Raw genomic sequence first — 26,639 nt, 5'->3', positions numbered from 1 at the left:
AGTCTGTTAAATCCAACAGGGATCAAATGCCACGAGAACCAATCAAAGAAAATAATAATGTTTTAATCAGCTCTGATTAGTTCTTGTAGTATTGTTAAAATTAAACAGACTCTTGTGCAACCGGGCCTAAATATAGCTGAGAGCTGAGAATATACTTGAGGAATAGGGAAAATTACGGTGCTGAAAAATAGGAAGTAAGTTGAAGATGAACAGAAATCATGAATGAAACTAAAAGTTTAATGAAGAGGTACATAAACTACATCAGTTATATAATTACACATTTATCTCTAGGACAATCATGCATTATTAACAATGAATATATAATATTATGATGGGAAGGAAGTCTTGTATGAAAATATATTGGGTATTCTTTGAGATTCATAGAAATCCGTTGCCAGCAATGACAGCTGGAATGAATCCTTTCTGGCCGGATCGAGTCTGAACCCAGAACCAGTCTTTCATGTCGTCATTGATAAGAACCACAACATCCCCTTCCTTCACTGTCAGGGTACTCCGGCCTTGACCTGAAAATAATGCAAGAAATATTATCAAATGTATTACAATATAAAAGCTCTTCATATTAAATTTCAACTGAAAATATTTTGGTAGTCTCTGGCCTGGTTGTGCCAAAGCCGGTTGAATTTTGATCGTGTAAAATTTCACAAGAACCAAGCAGAGACAGCTTTTTCCAAAAATCTGGTGTGGCGCACTCACACAAGTTTCCTTGCCGCTATGAAAATTTATCACCTGACGCTAGTGTTGACGCGCATCTCAAGTCTACTATTCAAAGAACCAAGCCAGCTGGTGACAGGACAATAACGTTGGAGACACACGAAGTCTGCTATCTCTTCATAGTGAATGATTTAATAGAATCAACAGTTGCCAACAGTTAGCATTATTGACTAATCACATTTTCTCGAATTTCGAGCTTATTTTAAATTTTAGGTGAAAATGTTACCGAACATTAATAATTGTAGAGATTTTCATGCTCAATCTTTTCTACTTGGAATTTCTTGTATAAATTGTATCTGAAGCCTGATAATTGGGAATCTAAAATCAAACTTTGCATACATGGGGCGGAGCTCCTGGAGATTTTACAGATATGGAACGATCAACTGATAATCGATAATCAAGTTCAATAATTTTGATGATCAAAGGAAGTTGAATTAAGAATGAATAGTTTTGCCGCAAAGGTTTCAATCGAAGAAAATTATGTGAAAATCAAATTCCAGTTAATTTTATTTTGTGCAACCATTGAAGAGTAAGCTAATCTCAAAATTTTGGAGGGTGAAACAGCACAGAGAAAATATGGAACGACCTAAAGCATTCGACTATGTTCTTATGCTATCTTTTCTCTTTGGAATAAAGTTTACTGGAGTTAGCTTACTTTTCAGTGAAACAAAATATTGAATGAGTATAATGTAATGAATTATACAAAGCATTGGTGAAGCCTGTGGTGTGTTACGGATCGGAAACATGGGAGCTTACTGCTGGAGATATGCAAAGACTGAGAGTTTTTAAAAGAAAGATGGTGAGAAGAATCTTGGGCCCTGTTTTTGAGAATGGTCTCTGGAGAGGAAGAAAACATTTTGAAATAGAGGAGTTCTTAAAAAATGAAGACATTGTGCGGTCGATAAAAGCTGGCAGAATAAGAAGGATGGGACACATGTTGAGAATGGGAGATGGAAGAGTGGTGAAATGTATATGGAAGGAGAAGATATATAACAGAAGAAGAAAAGGTCGACCAAGAAATAGGTGGACGGATGATGTGGAACGCGATCTAAGGACGTTCGTAAATGGAGGAGACAGGCCGAGGATCGAGACAGATGGAGAGGCTATGTGAGGGAGGCCAAGGGTTGTAGAGACCTGTAGAGCTGAGGAGTAAGTAAGTATAATGTAAAGTTATAAATGATAAAGTATGAGCCATAAAAGTTTGAGAGTGACCTATATAATCAGATGTGATGACTAGCAGAGTCTGTCGCCGTATGCTGTGGTTGATGAGGCGTGTGCTACCAGTGGCTCGCAGGTACAACTTGTCGACACTTCTCTCGCCGCATGCGGACACTGTGTCGCGAAGGTCAGCGCGATGTCTCTTCGTCCTAACTCCGCCACATTCTGACCTGTAGTACAACACCAAAATAAGAATGAAATTGTAGTAAAAAGTCAATTAACAGTAAATTCGTTCCATGAATGGAAATATGAACTGGAGTAATTTTATTATAGGCCTACTAAAGTCTTGAATGCAATAATTTTCCCTCAAGAGACTGCACCAGAGAATATACCGTACATAGATTTTTCGGAACTGCCTTAGCGAAGCACGGTCTAGCAGCCAAGAAGAAAAACTAATCGCTAGTCAAGAATGGTTAGACAATCTACTAGCAGGCAGGATAAATACAAAAGATTCATTTCCTTTTGAAGGTTTCTCGAATGATTTAGATATTAGCGGAACAACAGACATAAGAGAGGCAGTTGCTGATAAATTTAATAAATATTTTTCTTCAATTGGAGGTGTTCTGGCAGATAAAATCAGAGAAAGAATAGGCGATCCAATAGATGATTTTGATCAGAACTATGTATGTAATTCTCAATTCATCCTACAGCCTGTAACCGATGACGATATAACACAGATTGCAAATGAACTGAGGGGTGGATCAGCTCCAGGACATGATAATATATCAGCTAATTTCCTGAAGAATAATATTAATCTATTCATTGTTCCCTTGAGACACATTTTCAATTTAAGTCTTAGTATTGGTGTTTTTCCTGATGTTTTTAAAGTGGCTAAGGTTTTCCCACTATACAAGGGAGGTAATAAATCTGAATTGGGCAACTTCAGACCAATCTCTTTGCTCAGTGTATTTTCAAAAATATTGGAAAAAATAGTCAAAAACCAGCTTACCAAATTCTTAATGGAGGAGGCAATTTTGTCAGATAGACAGTTTGGGTTTAGAACGGATAGGAATGTGTCGGATGCCTTTTTTAGGTTGAATGAGGAGATCAATATGAACTTTGAATGTAACCAGCGAAGCTTACTAATTTTCATGGACCTTGCTAAGGCATTTGACACGGTTGATAGGACAATTTTGCTTAGGAAGTTGTATTCATATGGAATTTGCGGTGAGTCTCATGATTGGTTCAAGTCATACCTGAGCAATAGGAAACAGTTTATCCAAATTGATGATGTGCATAGTAGCCTGGAAACAATCAGGTATGGAGTAGTTCAAGGAAGCACATTGGGGCCTCTCCTATTTTTGTTGTACATAAATGATCTGTCGAGAGTAAGATTACAAGGTAGCCTGTATATGTTTGCTGACGATACTGCATTGTTGCTGTCGGGTAGAAATGTTGAAGAGGTTTACAATAAGGCTCGTAGTGACCTTGAGAAACAAAAATATTGGTTTTATAAAAATATAATGACCCTTAATGTTAATAAAACAAAGTTTATGGACTTAAAATTGAGGAATAGGACAGATGATGGCTCAAATAGTATTGTATTACATTGTTGCAATATTCAACAGGGGGGTTTTTGCAACTGTCCATCTATTGAAAAAGTAGGCACATATAAATATCTTGGGGTAATATTTGATGACAGAATGAATTGGTCCTCTCACATTTCATACATTAAAAGCAAAATTCGTAAAGCAATATTTCTGTTTCATGGGCTTAAGAATATACTTAATGTACAGGAACTTAGGAATGTCTATTTTGCATATGTACAATCAATGTTACAGTGGGGAATAATTGCGTGGGGGGGATGCTATAAAACTGTTCTTGAGCCTTTAAAAGTTTCTCAAAATTCTATCTTGAGGGTCGCATTGCAGAGAGGTCCCAGATGTTCCACTAAGGAATTATATGAGGACTTCAAAGTGTTTAATGTAAGGCAGCTATTTGTGAGATCTGCCTTGATTTACATGCACTCTCACCATAACCAAATTTTCAACAATACAATAGATCATAGATACCCCACCAGAGCATCACATATAAACAATATACAGACTCCAAGATTAAATAAAACATATTCAACAACTAATATTCAGTACCTGTCACACATAATACTTAGAAACATACCTGTCTATCTTAAAACTTTTCAAAATTACAGATCAGGCCAGTATAAGCGACTTGTTGAGAAGTGGTTAATTGTAAGTGACCAGGAGGAGTCTGAACGCGTGCTTCTCTCTGTATATAGGTAGGGAATGTGGAACTAGGTGATCTTGTCTGTGGTCCTTCGAAATCCAAGTCCCACAGTGCTTATTATTATTATTTTATTTTATTTTTTTTGTAGCCAGTGTAGTTTACTGTTATAGTATTACATGTTTTTGATTGGATTGTCCATCGTCATCACCATCTTTCATTCTAAGTTTGGAAAATTCTTTATAACTTAGTATTTAATTGCATTGCTATAGTGTATCTACCTTTTAGTTTTACTAACTTTTAGTCATTAATTATAACTGGCTGTTTCTGCAGCCAATTATTTGTTTTTCTGCCTATAATATCAACATTTACTCATATCTTTTTTTTCAATCTGTATTTTTCTCAATTTAGTTTAATATATCAATTTTCATAATTTAGTTTATCGATTTTAAATTCTGCGAATTACGCCAGGCCCTCACAAACACAGGCTTAAGCCTACATGTGAGTCTCTCATAACGTAAGGGTATATATAAATGTACTGTAACTGTACTGTATTATTTGTAAACTGTGAGAATAAAAAATTTGATTTGATTTGATCTACTATATATGTATATATTTATTTATTTCATTGACAATCACAAATCATAATTATAATATATAATATTATATGTATATATTAAATGAAATATATAGAATCAATATTATAAAACTATTCATTAGAATATGCCAACTTTGCTTTTAAAATAGTTACAAATATGTTCCTTGGTCCTTATTGCATTTCGTATTTTATGAGTGTTTCTATCAAGAATCTGATTTACCCTAATTCTACTTCAAACTTCAATCTATTGTCGAGCCGAGCTTGAATTGCTCTGGAATTCTATTTAATGATATCGAAATGTATCATTCTGCATCCAAAATATATTTTTTCACCATTCAATCATATATTACTATTTTTTTAAATATTCATTCCACCTCTCTCTAGCTCATTACCCTATTCTTGACATTTGTTCTCAGCCTACTCAATTAGTTGTACGATTTATTAAAATATAAATGAGGTGCTAATATCTGAAGTTGTGAGTAATGTGGAATGATAATAGTATGTGATGACGGACTATGGTGTGTATTCTAATGATGCCTAATACCTAAAATGTATCTTATTACTTTACCTAGTGCCATTGCGCAGTTTCTCATTATCAGTTCGATTTCCGAGTGGCTGCGGGAAAATATCAGTGTGAGTTTCCCAGCAGGGGGCTGGTGTCTTTGGGGGCAGGATGCCCAGGGGCAAGCACGCGCCATATTGGACATAGCCTTCTTCTCCTGGAATTTTACAAAAATGATTAAATTATAGATTGCGTTGGATCGTGCGATATCTATTGCATAATATATGAAATATTTATCAATCAATAAAGAATAAAGAATATACTACTATATCCTTCATTAAATTGGAAGGGAGTAGGCTACAAGAATTCAACTGACATAATATACCACAGTAGTTAGAGATACTTGTGTATTTTTCCAATACCGTTAATAATTAGGAAGGGAGTAGGCTACAATAATTCAACTGACACAATATACCACAGTAGTTAGAGATACTTGTGTATTTTTTTAATACCGTTAATAATTCAAAGAAAATTCAAGTGGATGGCCAAACTCGAATACTTTAAACTTGATGGTTTACAGAAATAAACGAGCCACAATATTTCATTTAATGATTTTTATAGGCCTATTATTTGATGGATGAAAAATGTTGTTTTGTGAACTGATTCTAAAGAGAATTCATCAAGCTTTCATTCTGTTTACAACACATAATCACTTGAAACACGAATTATAACTCTCAATTACATGCTTAATTGAAGAGTCGAGAGACCAGGTATAAGATTGAAGTGAGTCAGACAAAATTCCAAACTAACATTCTTAAACATTTAAAACTCTTATAAAGTTCTGAAAAATTGTGTTATTTTTTTATTCTCTGACAAAAAGTAGTGTATTTTTCATTTTATATTTCATGATAAGAGGTGGTCAAGCTCTTTTCTTGTTCCAAGACAAGCATCAATTACAATCATTCGCAATGATTGTTATTGTTACATTAGAAATATTTTGTTCTAAAAACAAGATTCTTGACAATAGGCTACGGTAATTTTTGTTGTCATTCTGTGTTGTGTACTGTAGTGGAAACAATAAACTTTGTAGTGAGAAGTGTATTATACTGTGTTGATTCAATTTTTTTATTGAATCAATAACATTTTTTTTTTTTGTGTTGTGTACTGTAGTGGAAACAATAAACTTTGTAGTGAAAAGTGTATTATACTGTGTTAATTCAATTTTTTTATTGAATCAATAACATTTTTTTTTATTCAATAATTTTCACATTTTATTGTCACATTGATCAGTTGCGACCTGAAAACTCTGACACCAGACCTGAGCCAGCCAGGTCACTCGATATTATTATTATTATATTTATTGGAGGTGAGTCCCATTCATGTACAGAGTTGCCCAGAAGTCACTATCCATTGGGTTATGCAATCTATGCTCCAGTGAGGTCCACGTTATAATGGCAGTGAAGAAAGATAGGAGAAAAACGTTGCCAAGTATCTCCATTTTGCCACTGATTGTACACAGCTGTTACTCAATTCATCCCATTAAATTTGATCTAATAATTATCATTTCCTTGATAAATTGATAAATTTAATGTCATATCAATCAAGAAAATATATTTTTTAATAATTTGATTCAAAAATTTGCTTCCATAACTAAGATCAGATTTTTATTTTTATACAAACCTGAAATTTCGACTAATTTAAAAATCTGTGATACATCAATCTGAATTTCAAAACAACAGAAATTAAGTTATTTGGTAGGTATTCTATTCCAATTTCTTTTAAAAATGATAGAAAAATAGGAATCCTTTTCAAAATAAATAATTTAAATGGAAATAATTCTAAAATAACCTTTCAATAATATTTATACCGGTACGAGTAACCGGTCTAAATGTGTTGGCTAACTGAAGCATGGATGAAGTCTAGGATGGTTAGTTATCAACTTTTAAAATGTCATTTCAGGTATTTTAATTTGTGTTTCTAAAAATTATTTCTTTGTTTCAAAAATACATTTTAAATCAATTATACGACTTGTGTGCCAAAGTATTTTGATAGAATGAAGAAAAAAATGGCGGCTGAGTTACTTTTGTACAGTCACTGTCAAAAGTAAAAATAAAATATTCTGGCAAACTGACAACATTGCAAAGCTAGGGAGAGATAGCGCTATCTGTTTTGTTGTATGATAGAAAAGGACAGCAACAGTATTGTCAATCGTACACTGCCATTATAACGTGGACCTCACAAAACCTTTATAATGGATGATGTCTTTGAGCCACTTTGTTTTGTTTTATAGTGAAGTTTTAAGCTGGTAAAAATTGTGAGATTGTGTCCTCACCATGTGGAGTTTGTACATAGAGCCAGGTTTGGTTTTTGAAGACGGCATTGACGACCATCCCGAGCGGCAGAGCTATCTCGTCCTGGAATCCGCCAATCCGCGTCTGGTAGAGCAGGCATGGCGACGACAGCACTACTGGAATGTTGCCGGGACTGTCCAGAGATGCCTGAGGATGCAAGAGTAATCAATCAATCAAATATCATAACATTCATTGGAAAAGGCTGTACTATTGAAACTTTTGGTTAAAATCAATTTACAATAATTATACCATATATGACTTCTGTATGATTTTTCTCTTTCGTGATAATTTTTACAATTATACCATATTGACTTTTGTATGATTCTTTCTTCTCGTGATTTGAGTCTATCTCTAGCATTCACAATACATAATTATGTAAAGAACATATACATAACTTAGCTGGGTTTACACCTAAGTACATATACATAACTTAGCTGGGTTTACACCTAAGAACATATACATAACTTAGCTGGGTTTACACCTAAGTTATTAACAAAATGTTAATAACTTAATCCTTATAGAATATCTATTAGATTGAACGGAACTTGACAAACATATAATTATGTTCATCATGTTTATGATGAGATATGTTCAATCTAATAGAATCTATAAGGATTAAGTTATTAACATTTGTGTAAACGCAGCTTAAATTAAATATTAAAAATTAAAATTCGACTCTATAAATTGAATGTTTCTTTACTCAAGACTTAATCATCACTAAAGCTGAGTTTACACCAAAGTTATAAACAAAATGTTATGTAACGTCTTAATTCTTATAGATTCTATTAGATTGAACATAACTTATTATACACATGATGAACATATATGTGTTTGTCAAGTTCCGTTCAATCTAATAGAATCTATAAGGATTAGGTTATTAACATTTTGTTAACAACTTTGGTGTAAACGCAGCTTATCTGAACAAAAACAAGATAGGTAACAAACTTTCCTTTCAAGGGTTGCCAGGCAACGAACGTAAATGATACGTTAGCCATGAAGAGGATTCTCTTCACAAATAGTTATATTGAGAGCCTATACTTTTTTGGCTAAAAAAGGACGAAGGAGTCGATAAGTTTTGTTGTTTAACGAACTTGATCTGTAAAAAGTTCCAATAATATGTATTCAAAATTTGAAGCTAATTGATCAAATCGTTCAAAAATTATCGTAGAACATACACATCCACAGACGGAAACCGATTTTGGTCTTGAGTCAAAAATAAACTCACTAACGCTCGTTAAAGTGAGGAATTACTAAAACTGAGACAACACCGTCCTCTCTATTGAATCACTGATTGAATCTGATCATGATATTCATTCATTTCTTCACAGACCATAGAAGTCCTCCACCAATTATTACAAATAATAGTTTATTCATTTTGAATCAATTTAATGAATTATGATTCTTTACAAATTTGTTTCAGTTACCTTTGTGAGAAACGCGTCCACATCGGTGATATCGTATCCGAAGCGGGCGCGCGGCTGCGCGTGTGGGCGTGGCGTGTGCGTGCGTGAACGACGCACGTGTCTGTGTTTCTGTTTGGAGCGACGTGGACCGCCGGCGGTCACCTGACCGCCCGATAGACCGCCTGTCGTCTGGCTGCAAGGACTGCGTTTCTGAGCCACTGACGATTGTCTTTCCGGGTAACTGCAAGAGGGAAAAAATGGAATTTGTCAATAGGAAATAGAAAAGGAGTTTCAGTTTCAGTTTTTTAGGTTTTCACCGCAGTCAATAGAAGGAGAATTGTCAAACCCAAATAGGAAACTGTAGAGAGATCACACTTTAAGGCTATGTAAAAAGGTTTTGGAAAATCTTTACTGGTGAGATTTTCTCAAAATAGGCTTATCCAATTAGGATACTATGAAGTTACCAGAATGGAACACACAACACATTAAGTGGCCGGTTTCCGAGCTCGGGATTTAGCTAAGTCCTAGACTTTAAACAGCTGGAGTCAGAAAATTGGCTTTCCGAAACGGGACATAGTCGCAGTCCACATTCAAATTAAATTTCGAAAAACTAGAAAACTGAACACAAAATAAAATAAAGAGAAAATAGTGTAAAGTTTCAGCTATTTTGAATTATTTAGGATGTTTCATTTCGTCAAGGAGAAAAGTTCCCAATTATAGAAATGAGAAAATAAAGATTACCATAAAAACTGCGACTACGCCACGTTTCGAAAAGCCAATTTTCTGACTCCAGCTGTTTAAAACCCTTGGACTACCAACCTTCTTCACATACATGGAATACCAACTGGGGTAACTGGGTCACCCCAACAAGATTTCTGTTTTATATCTTTATTCTATATTTTTTCCATTAATTCATCTATGAAATGCATTACAAAAGCTTTTAATATAATTAAAAAAAATTTCTTTTGTTGAAAAATATGTTTTCAATCAAAAACTGACAGGACAAAAAAATTGAGCATTCTATCAAATAGATGTAGGGGAAATGTTGTCAAATAATTGAATTATGGCTATAGAGAAGCAATTTTTTCAAATTTAGATTTCAAGTGATCATTATGAATCAGGTTTGGCGAAAAAATGATAATTGGACATTAAATTTATATCTTATGCATTCCGATAATGGATGGAATAGCCTATACCAAAAAATTGCATGACATGGAATACCAAGCGGGGTAATAGAGTTACCCCAAGGATAAATCTGCTAATAATTGAAAAAATAAGAGGAATGAAATGATTTCATGAGAAAAAACAACTAAAGTGATATGTTTTTAACAAGTACTCAAGGTTTCAATGAAATACAACAACATTATCTACAAAAAAATGGGGAAAATGTGGGTTGGGGTAGTCCAATTACCCCGCTTGGTAGTGGAAGGGTTAAAGTGTAGAATTTAACTAGATCCCGAGCTCGGAAACTGGCCCTTGAAGGTGCAATTCCTTAGCGACGCCCCGAAACGAGCGTCCAGGGATGCGTGGTTAGAGCTAACGCGGCTAGAGCACATAACCTACAAATCCATTAGATTTATTTTTATATTTTATTTTAATATTATTCAAGTATATGTATGAGTAATTATGTTCGTTTAATTATATTTTTAATAATATGTCATATTATAAAGAGTTTGTAATATGTTTTTGATTATTCTAATTGGCAATAAATAAAATTGATAGATTTGATTACTTATTGAATGTTTATGTTGTATGAGCTTTATGGTGGTAGATGAATAAATGTTGGCTACAATATTACTTATGATTCATATCCAATGAATCATCGAATCTAATGAATTTATAGCTCTAGCTGCGTTGGCTAGAACCATGCTAAGGAATGGCAACTTATGGGGAAAACTTTTCGTATAATTTTAATTTTTTAAGATATGAGGGCTACCTAAGGTTACGAACAGAACCGCCAGTTCAATGTTAAGCTTCCACCTTTCAGTGGAGGTCTCACTCGCAATCGATTTCCCTTTATTGATACTTCTACGAGTATATTATCTATGATATTCGAATGTTTTAATCTTTTCCAGTTCATAAGTGTCATCAATCGAAATCAAAATCCACACAAGCAACTCACTCGTTCAGTTTGCACCTTCAAATTCATATCTTTGGGGTGATCCATTTACGAAATGGTAGAAAATAGATTCATGAAATTTTGAAGACAAATTCTCCAAGATATTGTTTATCGGATGATAAGAATTCAACACTTAGAACCTCAGTTCTAGGGAAATGTATACCAATTAGTCATTCATGACATCGATTTGCATTATTTTTGTGAATTGGAAGTTGAGTTGAAAGAATGAATATATTACTCCACGTAAAGTTAAACGAATCAATTTCTAATGTGTGAGTTATGAACGTGTGTTTTATCACCTTCAATAACTGAGTAATGGAGCCTGTTTACTCAGGCAATCCATGATGAAATATATTTATGATAGGTTTTGAAAAATAACCAAATTCCAGTTACAGTATTTTGAGTTTAATTCATGGAATATTGAGTTCTTTTGAAATTTCAATTATATTCCCATTGTGATATTATTACCTTTGTTTGTTTGCATTGACATCAGACCTCGGTTGAGTGGTTGTGTTGGCGTTAGAGGACGACGATGAGGAGGAGGAGGATGATGTGGAAGAGTGAGAGGGTAGATCACTGCGCACCACCCATGTCAGATTGATCCTGGGACGACTGAGTGACGAATGCCTCAGTCCCATCTAGTCCCATCCACTTCCCTATGCCAATGCCAATCAAAGATCCTCATCATTCCAATTGGTCACTGAAGCTGCAAACAAAAACGAATATCGTCAGTCAAATTTCAGAGTAAGTTCCACTCTATAGTGAGATTTACTTATAAGACCATCATCAGTTTAATGTCAATGTGATCTCTACTCTATAGCGATATTCACGTTATAAAGTTACAAATAGTATATGACTCTACTGATCTAGCGATATGTATTTTATAGGAATGCATGGAGAAACTAGAGCTTGAACCATTCCAACCATCAGAATTCCAAAAAAACCCTTATGTGGTGGAGCTGGAGACAAAAGTCTGATTTTTCTTGAACCACTTGTTTGTATGCGACTAAAATGATTTGGGAGCCTGTTCTCCAATAGAATCCATGGAGAGAGTAGAGCTTCAAAACATACCAGCCCTTGGATTTCGAAAAGCACCATAAGGAGCGGGGGCTAGAGGCAAAAATATGAAATTTTTTCATACTTTCAACAGGTGTATGATTTGTTCATGGGGTGAATGACTTCAATGAATTGGCCACCTGTTAAATGTCTGAGAAAGTTGTAAGTTCAAAGTCCAACTCCAAGTAGAATTGGCGACCAGAGGCGTCTAGGTTCAAATGTCAAATAACAAGTGCACAAAGTGCACGAAATAAGAGGTCATCATCCCAAAAGCAAATCGGCCACCTGTTGAATGTCTGAAAGACAAATGATTCATTTTCAAAAAAAAAAACTCGATAGCATGTGACTCAACTAATCTAGCATCAATTCCTCTACAGGAATGCATGAAGGGAGTAGAGCATGAAATATTCCAACCATCAGATTTCGAGAAGAACTAGGAGGAAAAGTCTGATTATCCTTGAACCACTTGTTTGTATGCGACTAAAATGATTTGGGAGCCTGTTCTCCAATAGAATCCAAGGAGAGGGTAGAACTTCAAAACATACCAGCCCTTGGATTTCGAAAAACACCTTTGTGAGTGGGGGCTAGAGGCAAAAATCTGAAGATTTTTCATACATTCAACAAGTGGCCGATTCGTTCTTGGGGTAAATGACTTTAATGAATCGGCCACCTGTTGAATGTCTGAGAAAGTTATGAGATCAAAGTCCAACTCCAAGTAGAATCGGCAACCTGTTGCATGTCTAGGTTCAAAGGTTAAATAATAAGTGCCCAAAATAAGAGGTCATTGACCCCAAAAACGAATTGGCCACTTGTTGAATGTCTGAAAGACAAAAGTTTCATTTTCAAAAAAACCTCAATAGCAGGTGATTCAACTGATCTAGCGATATGTCCGTTATAGGAATGCATGAAGGAAGTAGAGCTCGAATCATTCTCACTCTTAGATTTCGAAAACCACTTTGGGGGCGGAGCTGGAGGCAAAAGTCTGATTTGTTTGCATGATTTGGAAGCCTGTTCTCCATTAGAATCCAAGGAGAGTGTAGAGCTTGAAACATACCAGCCCTTGGATTTCAAGAAACACCTAAGGGAGCGGAGCAAGAGAATCGATATTATCGCTTTTCAGAATATAGTATCACTCCACATGAATAAAAAAAAAATTGTAGGATGATCGGTTTAATGTATCAGCCAATTGGTCTGAGAAAATTTTCTTATGAATTTTGATAACTCTATGCATTTCTTTTGTTTGTATGAATAAATTGCTTTGAATAACTAGGTTTTCAAATGCAGAATTCACAATGAGCCCGTTCTGGGTACGTATAGAATGTGGTAAATTGTCCAATTCACAATCTACCAGGTAAAAAGTTCCGCGTCCCATGGGAAGAATTGTGACAGATTCTGTACCAGAAACTAGTTCCAGTACCAAGTTCCTGCCCCACAGTCGAAGCCTGGTAAATTGTGACAGTTCAAACTATCAGAGCTCTCATTGGTCGACTGAATTTATTGTAGTCTGCTTGCTTCTCTGTGCATGCGGTGATAGCTTGTTTTTTACCATAGCATAGCCATAGAATACATAACCAACAATATGATGTTTGATAACCATTCATTGAATGAACTTTTCTCTATAGAAAATTCGAGAGTATTGGATGAAAGAAATGCACCCTTTCTAGACGGTAAAACAGCCTTTCATCATTCACGAAGCTGGTAAACGACACATTTTTGTGTAAATAAACTTTATAAGTGCGCGACAAAAGCTTGAACCATAACGATTTTGAAATGGAGTTCCATGAGAACATTTGACACTAGTCACGTGATGGAACAATTCACGATTGGAACTGGAACAATTTACTGTAGACAGAACGTACACAATGGAACACAATCAGATAGGAATACTATACAAAAACAATTAAATTGTTTTTCTAGATTTGTCTTCATAGCTGTAGACACTCTACTGTGATTGTTTAAAAGGTTCTCTCTATAAGGAAGATACGCGAGCCTCCCGGCTACACGACTTGTTTTTCCAGCTCACAGATCACAGAAACACAGATCAATCTCACATAGTAACGACTTCTGGTTCAGTCGCTAATAGTGTCACTCAACTTTCTTCTATTTTTAGTCTTGAAGTTGTTTTTCTCCCGTCACTCAGCTCACCGCAAATTGACATTCCACCCATGCCTTTCAACTCATTCATTACAATTCCACAGCGTAATACACTTGTTGACAAATTGATCTTCTACATCAAAGATCAACATCGACTCTAAACAAGACCAGTAGAATTTATCCAAGAGTTTGAAAAAAGAGAGGGTTCATTGAATATTAGCATAATTGAACAATCTAAACGTAGGCTGTCCTGTTTCATTTGAACTCTAAAATTTATAGTGATAGGTTCACTGAATCTTATACAATAATAATTTGGCAATCTTACAAGAAAGATGGGATGGAGTTGTTCTTGGAAAACCAATTTTCTGTCGATAGACTGTATCTTGTTTTAAAGAATTTAAACGATCAAACTTGTTTTGACATCAAGAATGTTTCTATTCGAGGAAATTTTCATCTGGAATTTTTATTCGCTATTTCCTGGATGGACTAATTGGGTTGAAATAACTATTATGATTGATAACGATTGGAATATGAGTCTCTAGAATAAAATATGAGTATATAAAAGTGAGGTCCACGTTATAATCAATGGCAGTGTTTGATTAGCAATGGTATTGCTATCCTTGTCTATCATTCAAAAAAGCGGATAGAGTATCTATTTCTCGCTTTGTTCTGTTGCCAGATCGTCTTTCATAAATGTAGAATTAATTATTAATTAACAGAATATTTCATCTGGAATATGAAAATTCATTATGAAATTATTGAAAAATATAATTTCTTGCTTAATAAAATATAATTGATTATTTTAAACGAGAATGAACAATTTATATTACATTAACAAACCTGTATCGGCTACCGTCTATAGAAGGCATTGACAAGACAGTGAGGATTAGCAACGTTGTTCTCCTATCTTTCTCCACTGCCATTATAAAGTGGACCACACAAAAGAATAAAAGATGAGTTTCTGCAATGGGAAATCGGCAATACTTTTGGAAACTTGCTTTCAATGTGAAATATTTCAATAAAGGATTCATTGATTTATCATTGTATTTTCCATGTCCTCCAAATCTTAGAATCTTTGAAAATAATGGAACTACTTACTTTGATTTTACTATAGAAGTAAAATTATTCTCTACTCATCAAGCTCATTACTGATGGAACATTATAACTCTTATTGAGAAGTACGGTAGTATAGTATCAGTATCATCAGTGGATCTCAGAAATAGATAGTATTACATTGTTATTAGAAAAATATTTCAGTAAATCGTCTTGTATCAGCATGGAAAGATAATAGTTCAAAAATGTGGAAAATAGATATCTAATCTTTGAGTCCAAAGCTGGTGGTTATTGAGATTGCATAATGAAAGAATAAAGATTCTATTGCAATACTTTTTTGAGAAATAAAAATTTATTGAAAAAAGTCAGTAGAAGGTGGGCTACAACATGACTTGATAGGTTGAGGTTGAGTGGTAGAGAGGACTTAAAAGTCCTAACTCCGCTTAATAAAGAATATTTTCATTCTAATTTTCATAGGTTAATTAATTACTCAACCTCTATAGGATGTTCTCATGACTACGAAATCATTGCTCTTACATTGGTGAACACGTGATTGGCTGAATTCTCTGTCACCCAACTTCTATTGGCTGGTATCATGACGAGAAAGTAGCTGCTCTTCCATTGGTTAGCACGTGATGGCCGAAATTTCTGTAAATCAACTGCTATTGGCTGTCATTATTGTGACAAAATCTCTGTTCTTTCATCGTTTAGCTTGTGATTGGCTTCTTGTGATTCTCTGTTTATCCTTTAGTCCATTACTCTACAACATATTTTGGGGAACCCGTTGTCTCAATTGTGAATAAATAAATAAATAGACAAGCCACTGAGTTCAAATAAATTCAACCTTAAAAATCAGAGAATAACCAATCTATACTTAGGCTATTATTATTAATTATACCATCGTATGATATGAATAATTTTTTACCAAAACATCGATCAAAAACGATTAATGAAATTATTTGTGTTATCAATACATTCGTCGACAAAACTTATTGTGTAATTACTTGAAATCAGTTGGATCTTCTCTTTTATATTTTGGAAGGTGCGATATAGTGTAGTGGATATTTTTCGAGAATCGACCAATTTACAAAATCATTACTTTTACAATTACAGGGATCCCTAGTATTCAATAATTAATTGAATAATTGTATTTTCAATAGCGGAATTATGGAAGATAAAGTCAAGAAAGTAGAAGAGGATAAAAGTGTCGCAACAATAATCTTCCAGATTTTTTATCGTAGAAAATACTCAAATTCAATTCCATCAGTTTATCCTTTGCAAGTTACTTTCATCTTATAAGTTAGTTCATATTTAATTTTGTTATAGGTTTGTTGACATATCTAAGGAGTTTGTTTTCGCAACTTCTAACTCCTCTCATATTACTCTACTCCTTACTATCATTATGCAACTTATGGCTCCAAAACTCAAATTAGAAGCTTATTGCGTGCGATGCGTCTTTTTTAGTCCAAGTACAAGCTAATTGATAAACGTGCCAGTTTCGGCAATTGATGATGCTTCATGTCTATATTTGGATCTGTCTATCTATATTTTGGATGCTTCTGAAACAATAAATTCATAGTCGTAAATTTCAGTAGGTGACTAGAAGACCATGTTGTGAATGGTCCCAAGAAAAAAATTTCCATGTTTATTTGAATAGTAACTGAACACTATTTTCACTACGGAGTATTGTAATGTCGAGCGTATAAATGTTGCTTAGCATAAATTTGTCGAGTGTGATAATGTGAGCGTGAGAATGAAACTTTGGTGAACTTATTTCTTCCTAAATTGGGAAAGTGTTTGACTAGCTTGACAAGTTATTAGCTCGGTAGTGTTTCACCAACTTACTAGCTGGAAATTATCCAGTCTATCACCTTTATTTGGTGTGAGGTAAGTGTATGAATTGATATACTGCATCCTAAACATGGTTTTTAAGACCGCAGAGAGATTTGCGCGTATAAACAGGTGAGACATGTCTTTGAGCTTGTGAAATTTTATTAAAATCGAGTGTTAGTATTGGATAAAAATCTTGCCAATGTGATGATCTTTAATGAGTTGAAGAGCTTGAAGTATTTTTATACATGAAAACCTTCATTCACCAAAATCTTCAATTATATTATTTTTTTAAACTCCACCTATCAGATAACATGTCAAACACCAGTATGAGAAAATACTGAATCGTTCTCTAATTAGATTTTAATTATTAGTATCAGCTAAGTTTGAGTAGTCAGTAGCTTACAGACATAAAATAGTATCCACCAAACAGAATACAATTTATGACTGAAAAGTTTTACGATTCCCCAGTCAATGGACTGTGGTGAAGAATAAACTGAGCTGAACTAAACTTAGACTACAATTACCTTGATTAATTGATAAACCTTCATTGATTGACCTTGAAATTAAACCTTGAAATTAAACCCTTCAAATTGAACCTTGCTTAATTGATTATTGACAAACCTTCACTAAATTTTAATTATTTCAATTGGAATCATTCTCTGAATTCCTCCATGATGGATAACCCTTTTTTATATTTAAATATAGAAACGTTGAAAAAATTAATGTCAATTTTCCCCAATGTGGATTGTTTTCTCAATATGCGAGCACTATCAAAGACGTTTAGTCATAGCTTCTACAAATTATTGTACTTGAAATGCGCTTAAACTTTCAGAATAACAAAAAAAAAAGAAAGTATTCTAGAACAAAAACTCACTAAACTCCTCCATTCCTTCCTCAATTCAAAGATTTGCTCCTAAGGAAACCAGTCTCTCAGTTGAATGAGAATTGCATGAATATTATTTCTTGTTCTGGTACAATGCATATAGCAATAGCAGACTGTGAGAGTGAAGTGACTTGTTGATAATTTGTCAGTTCAATGAAGCATAAAATATTTACGATGCTCGCCACCCAACGGTTCTATATTATACATACACATTTATTCATATTTCAACTTAACGCTCCAGCAGTCTGTTATTTATACGTTTGTTAGCACCTGTTATACAACTAATACTAGACTCTCGTACACAAATAAATATCCTAATCGTGCACTCTCTACGGTTGAGGAGACAGCAAGTACCATTGCTCTGTGGAGCGTTAGGGAATATTTAGAATATTCTGAAGTGACTCAAATAAATTTTTCGAGAGATGAGAATGAGAATAAGAAGTAGAGGAAAATGAGAAGTAACAGGAAAAATTAGAAGTAATAGAAAAATTCAAAATATGTGTCAAATAAACGATTTTATATGCAAAAGTGTTTAAAACTGTTCAAGAGAAACTACTCACAGTAGTAGTTAAGTAGTTGTTATTACAAAAATTAGATTTGTATAAGAGAACTGGATTCAGTGATAGCAAAATAAGTTTTGGTTATTACAAGTGAATACATTTACAAAATGATAATGAACCATGGAAAATGTCAAAATGAGTGGAGAAGAGCATGGACATTAGTACTTTGAAAGAAGGAGAATTATTGTCTGATGTTTACAGAAGCTATACGTTCTTAATAAGATGGTTGGTGAGATGAACAGACAACCATACGCTTTGTGGGATTCGAACCCACGACTCTCCTGGAAACAGTTCATCGAAGAATGATATCGCATCATTATCATCCGATTATATATATATGGAATATATAAATATTTGAATCCCCTACCTAAATATTAATTTATTCATATTGCAATATAATAAGAACTTCACTACCCTGCCATTTAATAACATATACATTATATTGTAATTGATTAAAGTTTGCTCTGCCATGATAAAATTGCACTGCCCCCATGCATTGTCTCATTTGAGTTACTGCATTTGAGTTAAAATAAAAATTTTCTGAGAACATTTTCGTCATTTTAGCCGCCATCTTGAATTGCATTTGATCGAAAATGTTCGTGTCGGATCCTTATAGTGTAAGGACCTTAAGTTCCAAATTTCAAGTCATTCTGTTAATTGGGAGATGAGATATCGTGTACACAGACGCACATACACTCATACACACACACACACACACACACACACACACACACACCACACCACACACACACACACACACACACACACACACACACACACACACACAACACACACACACACACACACACACACACACACACACACACCCAACACACACACACACACCACACACACACACACACACACACACACACACACACCACACACCACACACACACACACACACACACACACCACACACACACACACACACCACACACAACACACACACACACCACACAACACACACACACACACACACACACACACACACACACCACACACACACACCACACACACCACACACACACACACACACACACACACATACAGACCAATACCCAAAACCACTTTTTTGGACCCAGGGGACCTTGAAACGTATAGAAATTTAGAAATTGGGGTACCTTAATTTTTTCGGAAAGCAATACTTTCCTTACCTATGGTAATATGGCAAGGAAAGTAATATACAGGTTGATTCACATAAGGTGTAACAATAGGTAACTTGTTAACCGTTCATTTTACAGAGAACTTTGAATGGGGAACTTCCCTTTTTTTGTGACTATTCATTACATGTCATTCTACATTGAAAATTTGGCCGCAATCTTCCAAAATGGAGAATAACTTTTTTTTAATCCCAATTTTTCATGATATTTTTGGATTCTACAAAGAATTTTAAGACATTTTTATTCCTGTAATTTTTTGATAAACCTAACCGTTTAGGATATGTACAGCCATAATAAGCCAATGCAATATCCATTATTATTATGTGTGGCTTATTAGTGTTGTACATCCTAAACGGTTGGGTTTATCAAAAAAATGACAGGAGTAAAAATGTCTTAGAATTTTACTTAGAATCCAAAAATTTCATAAAAATTGGGGTTGCCATTCAAATAAATAAAGTTGTCCTCCTTTTTGGAAGATGGCGGCCAAATTTTCAATTCAAAATGGCATGTCATAAAATGTCACAAAAAAGAAAGGAAGTTGCCCATTTAAAGTTTCTTGTAAAATGAAAAGTTAACAAGTTACCTATTGTTAAACCTTATTCAAATCACTCTGTATGTCAAATAAACAATTTTATATCAAAATGTGTTTAAAACTGTCCAAAAGAAACACAGTAGAACAGTACCGTAGTTGTTATTAAAAAGAATAGATTTGTATATGAGAACTGAATTCAGTGACAGCAGAATAGTTTTTGTTATTACGAGTGATAGCAAAATTATAATGAACCAAGGAAAATGTCAAAATGAGTGGAAAAGAATGGATAGGCATGGACATTAGTACTCGAAAGAAGGAGAATATCATTATTGTCTGCTAGTTGATGTTTAAATAAGCTATTCACGTGTTTAATGAGATGAGTTGATGACATGAACTTACAACCATAGGCTTTGTGGGATTCGAACCCACGACTCTCCCGGAAAAAATGAAACAGTTCATCGAAGTATGCAGAAGATATCACATCATAATCATCCGATTATATAATATATAATATTTAATATAATATATTATATGAGATACATGAATACAGTATTTGAATCCCCTTCCTAAATAATTATTCATATCGCAATATAATAAGAACTTCACTACAACTCTGCCATTTAATAACATATACATTATATTTTAATAATTGATTATAGTTTGCTCTGATAAAATTGCACTGCCCCCTCTCATTTGAGTTGATTTGAGTTACTGCTATAAATTAATATTTTTAAGAACATGAAAAACAATTGTTAATGAATCTTATACTTGAATAAAACTGTTATCCGAGGAAATTCTAATGAATCCAGAATATTATCAAATGAAGCAATAAGTTATTAAGTTATTAAGTTATTAAGTTATTAAGTTATTACAATGACCATGAATAAGTTATTAAGTAAGGTAAGCCGGTGCTTGAAAAACTCACATAAATCCAAAAAATTATACAATAAATATTATACAATAAATATTATACAATAAATATGCTATAATATACAATAATAATAATTTATAATTATAATGGAGCACTGGGGTGTTGTCTAGAAATATCACGAATTTATTGAAAAATTGCATACATGCTTCAACATCAATGGTGTCATCTTTAGTGTAAAAATTCAAAACTTTTACAAAATTCAATCTTGTAATATTTCAATAAATTTGTGATATTTCTGGACAATATAACAGTGTTTTATTACGGTTAAATATTTACTACATCTTGCCAACAACAGTATCTGAACTTATTATCATCTTACTTGAATCAAGCCCTTGCCAAGAAAACGCACATGAATCCAAATATTATACAATGGAGCAATACTATAAATGTATTATTATCTTACTTGAATCAAGCCCTTGCCGAGAAAACTCACATGAATCCAAATATTATACAATAAAGCAAAACCATATGTTATGTATCTTACTTGAATCAAGCCCTTGCCGAGAAAATCCACATGAATTCAATTATTATACAATAAATATCATACATTAGCATAAATTATGTATCTTACTTGAATCAAGCCCTTGCCGAGAAACCCACATGAATCCAAATATTACACAATAAAGCAATACCATAAGTTATGTATCATCCTTGAATCAAGCCCTTGCCGAGAAAACTCATATGAATCTCAATATTATACAATAAAGCAATATCATAAATTATGTATCTTACTTGAATCAAAGCCCTTGCCGAGAAAACCCACATGAATCCAAATAATACACAATAAAGCAATACCATAAATTATGTATCTTCCTTGAATCAAGCCCTTGCCGAGAAAACTCACATGAATCCAAATATTATACAATAAGTATTATACAATAGCATAAATAATGTATCTTACTTGAATCAAGCCCTTGCCGAGAAAACCCACGTTTATCCAAATATTTTTCACTGACACTTTCTGATAGAAACACTGATAACACTGAACTTGAGAGATGAACAGAGCAAGAGAAATGAGGGACTGATATCGGGGCTCCCCTCAACCACGACTGGAGAACTCGCATCATCTGGCAGGTATGTTCCCCCTCCATTCATCCCGCGTTGAACAACACTGGTATCAGAGTCACCCACGCCACAGAAAGAGGGGTACGAGAGAGAGAGATGTAGTGAGTGAGAGAGAGAGAGAGATAGAAAGAGAGAGAGAAAGAAAGAGAGAGATTGAGTGAGAGAGCGTGAGTGTGTGAGAGAGTGAGAGGATGAGAGAAAGAGAGAGTGAGTGGGAGCGCAAGTCGTGTAAAAACACAGAGGGTTAGCAACGCTTATTTCCCAGTAAACCATTCAAACTGAGAGAGTGATATAGTGAAATACTGAGAGAGTGAGAGAGAAAGAGAGAGAGTCAAATAGTGAGAGAGAATGAGAGTGTGAGAGGGTTGAGGTGAGGGATAAGGAGTATGGGAGAAGAAGAGTGAGAGAAAGAGTAGATCAGGATTGTACTATACCGTGCTGGAAAACGAGAAACAGAACAGAAGAGAGAACTAGGACTGTGCGAAAGCAAAATTATAGAAGTTTAAATAAATAAAGGAAAAGAATCGATTCACAACACAATAGTTATAGAAGTTATAGATTATTGGAGTTTTCATTATGAAAACGAAACATTATGAGAAGAAGGACCAGTGGTAATATGTAGCATTATTATAAACACAAGTACAGTATCCTAGCCAGTAAAATGAGAATAAAAATAAGAGATTGCAATTATGATAAAAAATATGTACAATTGATAAAATTATACAATATGTACAATTTATACAGTTCAGTCGCAAAAGTAAAACTGAAGAGGAGTGGTATAATGGAGAAAGAGAATACAGAATCGTGAGTGAGGAGAAGAAAGATTATTTTAAGTGTGATTCTACTCTTGAGGTAGAAGAAAATAAACAAGGAAAATATTTGAGAGTTCTATAAATTGAGATGAAAACAGATTTGTTCAAGAAATAAATTAAATGACTCTCCAAACACGCAAAAATCACGTTTACAGCATAATATGATAAAATCGATCAATTTCATCAATTGATTCATCAATTTTGATTTAATAACAACTACTGTAAAACATAGTTTCTATTTATTCGAATTTCAACCCTTCAAATATTATTCCTCTCACACTATGATTCTGTCACGTGTTACACTCTAATCTCCGTATTATTTCTAAAAAAGTGAGTGATAACTTGCTATAGCCTATTGATCTCGGCAACCCTGAACCCTTTAGGGACGTTTCTCATGACCCCATCAACTAGAAGTGAATTGTGAATTATTATTATCACTTCTTATTGAATTAATCTAACAAAGATAATCAAGAAGAGCATTCTCAGGGTAATCTCTGAGTTCTTAGAATCATTGCAATAACCTCTCTGAAAGTACCAACAAGAAACATTACGGATTAAGAATAAAATATACAGAAAGGAGAAAGAGTGAACAGAAAAAAAAGGAAAGAGAGAGATTGGAAGCGTGAGAGAAGTGAGAGAGAAGGAAGAGTGTATACCTGATCATTGTATTTGGCCCCAAAAAGAGGAAGATGGGGCATGTTCGTGATACAGAATCATATAGGCCCACTTCCAATCCCTATAATTATTTTGTTGAATCAAGAGGGTTAGCAACGCTTTTTCCCGGTAAACCATTCAAACTGTGAGAGTGGGAGTATGAGAGGGAAAGAGAGAGAGAGAGAATGATGGGAGAGTGTGAGAGAGAGACTGCAAGTCGTGTAAAAACACGGAGATGAATTGAGAAAGATAAATGCTGGGTCTTTGTTTTAGTTGGAACTATTTTTTTACAACAATGAGAGGCAAAATTTTTCCCAGGAAATTGTTGAGATATCAACCAGATGGTCTATGAGTTCAGGGTTATTCTGACAGGTGAAATGGTGATTTTTAATCGATTGGTTTTTTAATCGATTTTATTGAAGGGATGATGTCTATTTAAAGAGTCTCCACTTCACCTCAATACTCTACAGAGAGAATTTTGGGAAATCAGAGTGTTCTTCATGCATTTTGAATGATTCACAGCAAAGGATTTCAGTACAAGTATTTAAAAAAAATTAAAAACCTCATACAGTAAAAGTATTTCTCCAAATCAATCATCTCATACGGTAGAAGTATCAATAGTACTACTTGAATAGGTTATCAAAAGTAGAAAATTATTTAAAATAATCATGCCAAATTTTTGACAGCATTTAATTCGATCATGTCGAATGATTGACAGAATTTAATTTAGATTCTAGTTGAATTATTATCATTAATAATGATTATAATAAGTGAAGCATGAAGATTGCCAGTAAACATTTATCAAGTACAACTGCTTCCCATAAAAATTAGTTGAAAAGTTTGTGAAAATACTGTCATTTCATTGGTTGACTCTGCTCATCAAAATGGCGTTCGCATCAACCAATCAGAATGCGTTAATTGAAATGAAATAAATTGATTCAGAACGAATTTACTTGCTTCTGATTGGTGGAGATCATTCTGCAGAGTGAATTATAATTCTCATTGATTTCGACTCATGTAAATCTGATGAATATTAAAGATGTATCAAGTATTATTATAGACTAAGAAAACAGGTGAGATATGTGGTATTATTGTATACAAAGAGATAGATGTTCTTCAACTTCATTTCTGCTTGATGAAATGACTACTCGTGAGTTAACTAATTTAATAATTTACTACACTTTTTTCATTATTTTCTGTATGATGTTTCATTTCTATCAGCAACGATGAAATCGTTGAATATGGGTTCAAATTCTGTTGTATTAAATGTATTTGTGTTTGATTCCGATCGAATGGTTTCATGTGTTTGAGTATTGATTATTATTGAATTAGCACAAGCTTAAAACCTGTAGACTAGAATCTCAAATTCAGTAGCCTAAAGCAATCAAGAATATAATAATCATGTTAATAATAATAATAATACGGAAATAACACAATCTAAAATACAATGAAGGAAAGAATTGGCTTATACACTTACGGGATAGGAATGACATTCACGAATGACGCATCATCACGTCTGAGCTACTGGACTGATTTACTTGAAATTTCACATGTAGATTCTTGATTTACGGAGGATGGTTATAGGCCTATTGTAAATTCTCCAACATTCCAGTAGGTCAAGTTTTCAGATTGTCAAGTTTTTAGACGGATCACGGGTAACCTGCTAGTATATGAAGGTGCGTACAGATATACGCACCTCCAACACGCTCTGCACTCGCTCCGCAATCGCTCCGATCATGAACGTTACGGGAGATGTTAGCTGTTCTCGCGTTCCACTCTTGCTCCCCGGTCGATCATCAATCGATCTGCTCGAGTGACGTTCGGTTGCGGAGCAGAGCGAAAGTCTGTACACACCTTAATACGAACAGTTCACTTAAATTGAGGATTATTAAATGCAAGTTATCTGAACCTTTAACAATGACCAGGAAAGTGAAATGGGTGTATAGTTTGTAATGATTTTTTCTAATTCTTAAAAGCTTTGCACTGAATGTCACCATCACACTGTGGTCTCTCTGATGTTCGTGAATCGGTTAGACTTTTTGCTAAGGATAAGACTACATGCTCAACCTAAATTCGTTACGTATGAAAAGATTCAAAACATTTCTGAAACGCAAATCAACATGTGAGATATTCCACTTGCTGTATCAAGTAGCTCACATTCCTTCATGCCTTGAGTACATCCAATACAGTTCCGCAGTATTTTTGTATTCTACACCTCCCCCCACAAACCATCATGCAATTTCAAAACCCAACCATGAAGCGGTCAGTTTTGATTTGTAGCGAGGGGTGCTGGGGGGTTAGAGGCTTGGGAGGTCAGGTCCCGCGCTCCCGCGTTCGAAAACATCTTTGAAAAGAAAAAAAAACGAGGAACCACGTTTGCTTCGAATAGTATCATCGGTATCATAATAATTTCTCAGGGGTCATAGGTAAGTCGGACCTCCCCTTTTCAAAGATAATGAGAGGGCTACAGCTCGATCAAACCTTTTTCTCTCTCCTTGTTTAATCTTCTTTAGTACTTCTTTTTCCTCCATCCAAACATTTTTCTACCATATTCTTGTTTTCCTCTTTCCTCAATTTATCTTCTTGTGCTTTTCATCTCCAATTCCTTCTTTCATTTTATATTTAAATTTTCTTTCCAGTTGTCTTCTTTCTTTCTACTTTACTGGTTCCACGTTCAGTATTATATCTAAATTGAGTTATATCCAAACATTTTTCTACCATATTCTTGTTTTCCTCTTTCCTCAATTTATCTTCTTGTGCTTCTCATCTCCAATTCCTTCTTTCATTTTATATTTAAACTTTCTTTCCAGTTGTCGTCTTTCTTTCTACTTTACTGGTTCCACGTTCAGTATTATATCTAAATTGAGTTAAAATTCTACAAATTAATTTTTGCTATAAA

The 26,639-nt window shown here is 34.2% G+C and overlaps 1 protein-coding gene across 2 annotated transcripts; it reads right to left on the bottom strand.

The window, feature by feature from the left end:
* Positions 1–216: 216 nt before the first annotated feature.
* LOC111049743 (SH3 domain-containing protein Dlish) lies at positions 217–22,307 on the bottom strand. 2 transcript variants are annotated; one of them, XM_022335907.2, is made up of 7 exons: positions 22,111–22,307; positions 11,573–11,810; positions 9,007–9,226; positions 7,564–7,729; positions 5,298–5,448; positions 1,945–2,120; positions 217–524 (listed from the first exon to the last, which is right to left on the bottom strand). In XM_022335907.2, the coding sequence occupies exons 2-7, from the start codon at positions 11,740–11,742 to the stop codon at positions 379–381; spliced, it is 1,029 nt and encodes a 342-aa protein (XP_022191599.2). In that variant the 5' UTR covers positions 11,743–11,810; positions 22,111–22,307; the 3' UTR covers positions 217–378. The 2 variants fall into 2 exon arrangements, with proteins under 2 accessions (XP_022191599.2, XP_022191611.2); XM_022335919.2 differs by lacking the exon at positions 22,111–22,307 and adding an exon at positions 21,613–21,638.
* Between the last annotated feature and the right edge of the window lie 4,332 nt (positions 22,308–26,639).

Source organism: Nilaparvata lugens, chromosome 10, assembly GCF_014356525.2.
Source record: "Nilaparvata lugens isolate BPH chromosome 10, ASM1435652v1, whole genome shotgun sequence".
NCBI lineage: Eukaryota > Metazoa > Arthropoda > Insecta > Hemiptera > Delphacidae > Nilaparvata > Nilaparvata lugens.
Note: the sequence above shows the minus strand (reverse complement) of the source record. Positions and strands in the feature narration are given on the sequence as shown.

Bases quoted from the DNA above. Each gene is read 5' to 3' on its own strand.
- LOC111049743 (XM_022335907.2), bottom strand. From the start codon at position 11,742: ATGGGACTGAGGCATTCGTCACTCAGTCGTCCCAGGATCAATCTGACA. The intron at 7,730-9,006 runs GTAACTGAAACA...TTGCATCCTCAG, and splicing joins TGGACGCGTTTCTCACAAAG to GCATCTCTGGACAGTCCCGG. The intron at 5,449-7,563 runs GTGAGGACACAA...GTAAAATTCCAG, and splicing joins CTATGTACAAACTCCACATG to GAGAAGAAGGCTATGTCCAA.